The following is an 8,030-nucleotide window of genomic DNA, read 5'->3' as shown; positions in this document are numbered from 1 at the left end:
GGACAATTTTTTGCGACTGAGGTCTCTGCGGAGTTTTGGACCAGTCCTGAAAATTGCGCGTCACCACCATGTTCGGTTAGGCTGCAGTACCACTTTTATGCGGAGAAGAATAATAATGGAGAAGAAGGAAGAAGAAGGAAGAAGAAGAAGAAGGAAGAATCCTTACGAAAACAATAGGGTTCCACAGCCCTGCTGTGTGAACCGCGTATCGCTTGCGATTACCGCGGTGCACGCATCCTCGGGCTTGGACCCCTAAAAATAGAGAGCGAGAGAGAGCGAGAGAGCAAGAGAGAGAGAAAGAGAGAGAGAGAGAGAGAGAGAGAGAGAGAGAGAGAGAGACGTGCCAGCGCTCAGAGCAGACAGCTGTCGGCTATCGGTGAGAATAAATTACCAGTTTACTAACCTGGTAGTAGTTTGTCTCTGAATAGTTTGTCTCTGAATAAATGACGCAGCTCCTCAAACCCCAAGTTAAGTTCCTGTGTCTTGCTTTTCAACAACGCAACAAATCAGAAAGAGCACGGGGAGAGCTGCGGTCTGCAGGAAAAACTCAGACACAAAGAGAGGATTCAGGGATAAAAATGACCGTCTACAAACTAATCAACGTGATGACGTACTTTTGTCAAGTATAGTTATTTAGTTAGCTTGCATAACTGCAGTGTGAAACCAAAACTATCCAGATCAAAGGAAAAAACATGAACCTTGGTTCAGACTTCCAGGTGTGATAGCCCCCTTATAAAGCATTTTTATGATTTAGGGCCAAAGTACATTGATGATCCGTGTTGTGTTATGAAGCCCGCAGACTTTGGCTGGTCTTGGACAGCTGTACATTATGGTTTCAGCAAATATGATAAGGGAACATTTAGTTTCTACACTACACATCACATTAAAAGCTTTGAGGGGATAGACCGTTGCATTTTTGTGTCCGCCTGTGTAAATATGCAAATATTGTGAATGTATGTACAGCATATATGAAGTGAGTATATACAGCTGTGGCTGTGAAGAGCTGCTTACTGCACAGTGTGAATGCTGGGGTGTTCCCTGCAGGCGTCCACTAGAGTCAGAGCAGAGATGTCTCCAATGTTGTTGTAGGCCACGTTGAGCTCCTGGAGCCTTGTGTGCTGCTGCAGCTTCTCAGCCAGCTTCAAGGCCCCCTGGTCCCCCAGCCCAGTGTGCATCAGGGACAGGTGTGTCAGGGACTGGTTCTCTGGCAAAGCCTCCAGCAGGGTGCAGGCTCCAGACTCCAGCAGAGGGTTGTCACACAGTCTGAAGAACACATTGGATCAGTGAGACATTTGACATATGGCAAATGGTCAGAAAAAACAAGACTAATGGTCACTGTATTATGGATAAACTTAGTGTTTTTACAAAGTGGGGGGGGCTACTTGCAGTGAGCTGAGCCAAGAGCAACCATGACCATTTGAGTTGTGCTGGTACAGCACAAATGTTTCCTCATACCACTATATATAGCCTGCTACAGTATATATACTGTACATGCAGTTTACCTTAAAAGGCAGAATTGGAAATGTTAAAAGTTAGCCAGATTTGAAAGTAGCATCTCCTCAGAGCTCCGTCTAACCCCCCCCCCGACCCACACACAGACGTGTACAAGCACAGCTGCTACAGAGTAGAGCTGCTACAGAGTACAGCTTCAGTCTCTTTTCCTTTTTCAGCAGCGTAGGCAGTTGCCATTGAGCACGGCAATGGCAAATTTGCTAGTTTTTCTTCCATTCTTTAGCAGACTTGAGCTCAGGCTTGTACACAGGAGGGGTAAAGTATGTGCAGCAGGGCAAGGAGGCATTTCATTGGTTCTTTCCAAGTGGAATGCAAGGTAGGGATTGGTTGGTGTTTTTTCACAGGATCAGAGCAGCTACATATGACAGATTTTTTTTCAGATCCAAGAATATTATTGCCTTTCGGGGTGCAAAGACCATTTAAAAAATATATATATAAAAAATTGTATATTGGAAATAGTTACCAATCCGGTTTTGGGGACCCTTTTTCTGTATGGTCTTTTTTTCTTTATACCATTGGTACAAAAGTTTTACCTGAGGGGTCCCTGTCCTGGATTCTTATAACTATACACATTTATTAACAGCACCAATACCCATTGTGGCCGATTGATCGTGCCGCTTTATATATGTATGCAATGATGCATGCTGCATGAACCTTTTGAGGCCCTATTGGTGCCATGATCTTTTTTGTACTTTATACATATAATATTGTAGAGGGTTGACTTTTCACTGTAAATGTAACCTGCTAATTATGGGATTTTCTGACTGCAAGCCTGTTGACTCCTTGTATAGGGAGACATGATGAATTAATTTCACTCTTGAGAGATACATTTTATTATTGTTGTTGGTCCCTATATGTAAACTGAAGCATCGAGAAAAAGTTATGACCAGTCAAACAACAATCGCCGTCCTTGAGCTATGTTACTGGTTACACAGCTTTTGTTGTTCAACTGGTCATGACTGTTTTCCCAAGATGGCGCCAATCTGTACACCGGACGGTATGCCCAGCAGAGAAGTCACAGTCAGTGTTCAATTCCTCCATGCGTGCTTTAGTGCCCCTCTGATGTAAGGATGGACGCGAGATGGTCTTGTCTGTCTACTTAGTCTGGATTGTTGCCATAGATTTTAGCTCATCTTCACTTTTTTCTGTGTTTACATTTGAAAACGTCTGGCTAGCTGGATAGGTAACCGAGGCTGGCGAGTTGATTTCCAAATCATAATGAGCAACTCACAGCCATTGCCATTAGCGTCCTTTATCAACCACAAAGCACAACTAATATTTGCCAAATAGATAATTCAGCATACATTTTGCAGAGCTGACAGAAGTCTTCTACAACCAAACTACAGTCTGTCAACTAACAGCTAACTGTGGTCATTTTTTTTTTTTTTTTTTAAGTTTGAACCTTATCCACAATGCCTAATGTGTCCATACTTTGTCTAGAGCAGTTTTTATTTAATATATCAATTGTTATTATTATTATTTTATTAATGGTGTTTCTTTGTTTTATTTTTCTAGTATACAGTATTCTAGTTACAACTTGCATTTTGTTTTGCTGGGAAATAAATTTGCTGTACAAAAATAAAAACCTTGAACAAAGGTTTACTACTCTCCTGATGCATACACACTACATTTGCTATTTCAAAATAAAAGCCTTCCAGTTGTTTAAAGGAACGATTTGTGGATTTTCCTCATGAGATTTAGTTTACTTGTCACGGTTGGTACCACTTCTGCCCGTGAGTATGTATAATGTCTTTTGTGACCTCTGAATACCACAGACTCTTTGGCCAAGTTATGTGTGTGTGTACTGAAGTGAGCAGCAGCATCCCCAGGAGTTGGAGAAGATTCTCCACAGGCCAAAGGCTGCAGCAGGTGATTTCAGACACAGCTGTCTCAGACAAACCTGTCTGTTACTGCATTTGTTGAAATAATGTGATGTTGAAAATATCCCGCTGGGATGGAGTCTTCATAACTTAATCACACCCTGCTGTAGTCACAAGGTGCAACATGGAAATGTAGCCAACTTGTCTATCTTTGTAATTCTTGTAAATGGACTGCATTTACTGTAAATATTTATTTTCTAATCTTAACAACATCTCAAAGCATTTTTACATAGTATAGGAACCATTCCTGTACTATGTAAGAGTTTAAGACAGCTGGTGGACTTCCTTTGACACACTGAGCTCCTCTCTCTATCTTTCTATCTTTCCATTTTGTGTGCATCCATGTTCCAGAAAGGCTTGTTACTAAACTAGCTCTGGGGAGTCATTCCCCAGAGTCCTTATGTTCTTTTTCCCCCAGCATGTTTCTTTGGATCAGGGAGGCTCCAAAATCCTATTTGCAGCTGTCACCATGGTCCCACTACACATTCTGCGATGCCTTGTTACATCCTGCTATGCTGTGCGGTGCCCTGCTACGTCCTGCTGTGCCTTGTAATGCCGCACAGTGCCCTGCTTTGCCATTAACTACTAAACTACTATTTGGTCATTTTAACCCCAACCGTTCGTCAGACACCGCCTACCAAGAGCCTGGGTCTGTCGGAGGTTTATGCCTAAAAGGAAGTTTTTCCTCACCACTGTCGCACTGTTTCTTGCTCTGGAGGGAACTACAAGAACTGTTGGGTCCTTGTAAATTACAGAGTGTGTTCTAGACCCCCTCTCTATCTGTTAAGTGTCTCAAGATAACTCTTGTTATGAATTGATACTATAAATAAAATTGAATTGAATTCCCAGTCACACATATTCATTCATTCATACACTGTGGCCGAGGCTGCAATACAAGGTGCCACCTGCTCATCAAATAAATATATACGCACATTTATGCTCCGATGGCGCAGCATCTGGAGCAGTTTGGGGTTTACCCAAGGATACTTCAACATGCAACTGCAGGGCCAAGGATCAAACCACAATGTGTAAATGTCATGTGTGAACCTTTTAAAAATGTTGCAGTCAGTATCAGAGAGCAGAGCTTCTGGGGACATACAGTGTAGAATTAATTGAAATTTGAATATTCCAAATTAAAAGACAGCAGTACAGTAAAATATACGATTTGTTTTGGACACAGGCTAAACAAACATAAAGCTATGAATAAAAGTGTAGTCTTACTGTAGAGATTTAATAGAGCTCTTGGGGTCTATTAGCAGATCTCTCAGGAGGATGCAGGACTCAGGACCCAGACTGTTAAACTGCAGACTGAGGACAACAGAGACAGGCAGACAACAATCACAACACACACAGCATACACAAGGACAAGCATGTGAGTCATCCAAAGTCAACAAAAATGCATTTACAAACGGCTGTAATTAGGGCTTTCAGTCAGTCATGCTGTTTTTAAAGAATATGGCTGGCATTATTCTCTTTCTCTCTGTATATATACACTGTATAGCAGGTTGTAATTCAGAACCAAATTTATTCCAAATGACTTCCACCGGAAAACTTTCAGCTGTACAGTGTTAGCAACATGTGCTGTATATTTTACAGTGTTATGTCCAGTGTTGGGCAATTTACTCAGGGATCATATGTTAGTCTTTACTTATAACACCTTAAAAAAGTAATTTACTTATTATGTAGTATCAAAATTAATTAATTAATTTAACCGTTATGTTACTATATTACCTTCGCGGCCCATTAATCTAGATATTCAGCCGTATTCGTATTGAGCAAGAGAGAGACTGGTTGCTAGGTCCAGCTGTTCACCAGTTAAAATCTGAATTACAGTACCTGTTCACAGCTATTCCAATCCGGTCTTACTCCAGTTTGTGAAATAGTCATGTTATTTTGATCTATCTATTCCGCAATACTGCTCGCTACCATAATCGTGCCGTTATCACGAAAGATGATTAAAACGCATTTGTTTAAAATTTGCGCTTACCACCACAAAGCCCCTCAGGAAAATCATGTCCCTGTACACGAATCAATAGATTAAATAACGTCAACATTTCACGAACTGCCATGAGACTGGGCTGGCTATTCACTCAGCAGCAAGACCCAATCTATTGTGAATGCCAGCAGTTTGCAGCTTGTACCATGACAGGTTTACATCTGGATTCTAATCTGTGTATTCACTTAGCAATGGTTCAACAATCACAGCTAACTTCTTAGTAGTAGAACAAACTTTTCAGCATCATGCACAAAACATGGATTTCCACCACAGATCTTATTGATTGCAAACCAAAACAGAATTGTTAATGATTCAGGGCCTCATCTTGCACCCGCCGCAGTGAGGCGCAAAGATCAACACAAGGGTCTTTGCTATTTTAAGATCGACGCATTTGTTAATTTCCCGTCCTGAGCCCACGTCATTTAAATAGAAAATGAATCTGCGTACATCTTTCCGACCATGTGCATGCTGGTCTTACAGTGAGGTGTGTTCAGCTGAATTCTTGGCATATTGCTATCTGGTAGCAGCAGTGAGTGATCACGACATTGACCAACAAAAACCTGGTCTAAAGTCAACAGCGCAGCATTTAATTGTTGCGCTAGGCTAGTGCGCGCACGCACACGCACACACACACACACACACACACACACACACACACACACACACACACACACACACACACACACACACACACACACACACACACACACACACACACACACACACACACACACACACACACACACACACACACACACACGATTAAAAATAAAAAAAAGACAATGCAAATCCTCCATCACAATAGCAATACGCAAAGGTACAAACGCGTCTGGCTTTTAAAGGGAATAGGAGATGACACTCTTGATTGTCAGACACTCTGATTGGTTTATTGTTATATTAATGTTATGCCCAGAGCCATAGTCTTTCTCTGTCACTCTGGTTACACCCAAAACACATCTATGAATTAATAATGACACTAAGTACAACCCTTTGGAACCATGCACCAAGCGCACAGACCCTTTTTTCCGCCGTCAAACTAGCAAAAGTGGATTTGGACCCGCTCTAGACACACCGACGCCATGCGCTTCACACCGTGCGCTTGGATTATTAAAATAGGGCCCATGTCTCACTTGAGGTTGTGTGTGTGTCTGAAGGTAGGCCCCAGTAACTGAAGCAGTTCATGAGTCAGGAGACAGGAGGACAGGTCCAGCTCTTCAAGGTGATAACTACAGGAGAAAAAAAAATCTATTATTAATTATTTGCATTTCATGTTGAAATACACTAACCAACTCAAATATTGCTACAATGTCTGCAGTACAATTTAAAACTTTTCTCATGTTAATGGCTGTACATGGCTGCTTCAGGGTAATATTTTCAAGACCTCCTTTCCCAGACATTCTGCAAGCGTGCCAATACTTGTTTTACCTACTCACACAGCACAGAAAACAGAGACCAGAGCTGATTTCTATTTCTGTAGTTACTATAACATCTGCTTTATGCTCAGACAGGCTAAGACAAGTTTAGAATAGGCTTGGGTTTAGTAACTTCAGTGAGCTTCAATAATATTACGTCATTCAAATAGCCTGCTCTTAGCTGCTAGGAGACATCACTGGATCAGGCTCTGATGTTTCAAACGTTGTACAAAAATCAGATTTTCCAGCATTTGTATTGCCACTCTTCATTCTAAACCCAACCGGTCGTCAGACACCGCCTACCAAGAGCCTGGGTCTGATCGAGGTTTCTGCCTAAAAGGAAGTTATTCCTCGCCACTGTCGCACTGTTGCTTGCTCTGGAGGAGACTACTAGAACTGTTGGGTCCTTGTAAATTCTGGAGTGTGGTCTATCTGTATAGTGTCTTGAGATAACTCTTTTTATGAATTGATACTATAAATAAAATTGAATTGAATTGAATAAAAAATTGAATTGTATATATACACAGTGGTGTGAAAAAGTGTTTGCCCCCTTCCTCATTTCCTGTTCCTTTGCATGTTTGTCACACTTAAGTGTTTCGGAACATCAAACCAATTTAAACAATAGTCAAGGACAACACAAGTAAACACAAAATGCAATTTGTAAATTAAGGTGTTTATTATTAAAGGTGAAAAAAAATCCAAACCATCATGGCCCTGTGTGAAAAAGTGATTGCCCCCCTTGTTAAAACATACTATAACTGTGGTTGTCCACACCTGAGTTCAATTTCTCTAGCCACACCCAGGCCCGATTATTGCCACACCTGTTCACAATCAAGGCATCACTTAAATAGGAGCTGCTTGACACAGGAAGGTCCACCAGAAGATCCTTAAAAGCTACACATCATGCCGAGACCCAAAGAAATTCAGGAACAATTGAGAAAGAAAGTAATTGAGATCTATCAGTCTGGAAAGGGTTATAAAGCCATTTCCAAAGCTTTGGGTATCCAGCAAACCACAGTGAGAGCCATTATCCACAAATGGCAAAGATATGGAACAGTGGTGAACCTTCCCACAACGTCCAAAGAACTGCAGGCCTCACTCGCCTCAGTTAAGGTAAGCGTTCATGCCTCCACCATAAGGAAAAGACTGGGCCAAAATGGCCTGCATGGCAGAGTTCCAAGGAGAAAACCACTGCTGAGCAAAAAGAACATCAAAGCTTGTCTCAATTTC

General features: G+C 41.6%; 1 protein-coding gene across 1 annotated transcript in view; it reads right to left on the bottom strand.

Moving 5' to 3' along the window:
- Nucleotides 1–1,007: 1,007 nt before the first annotated feature.
- nlrx1 (NLR family member X1) overlaps nt 1,008–8,030 on the bottom strand; it is a 25,578-nt gene continuing 18,555 nt past the window's right edge. The window contains exons 8-10 of the mRNA XM_034867690.1: nt 6,519–6,614; nt 4,614–4,700; nt 1,008–1,263 (exon numbers count right to left, since the gene is read on the bottom strand). Coding sequence (XP_034723581.1) covers nt 1,008–1,263; nt 4,614–4,700; nt 6,519–6,614 — 439 coding nt within the window. The remainder of the gene's footprint in view (nt 1,264–4,613; nt 4,701–6,518; nt 6,615–8,030) is intronic.

Source organism: Etheostoma cragini, chromosome 3 (genome assembly GCF_013103735.1).
Source record: "Etheostoma cragini isolate CJK2018 chromosome 3, CSU_Ecrag_1.0, whole genome shotgun sequence".
NCBI classification, from domain to species: domain Eukaryota; kingdom Metazoa; phylum Chordata; class Actinopteri; order Perciformes; family Percidae; genus Etheostoma; species Etheostoma cragini.
Note: the sequence above shows the minus strand (reverse complement) of the source record. Positions and strands in the feature narration are given on the sequence as shown.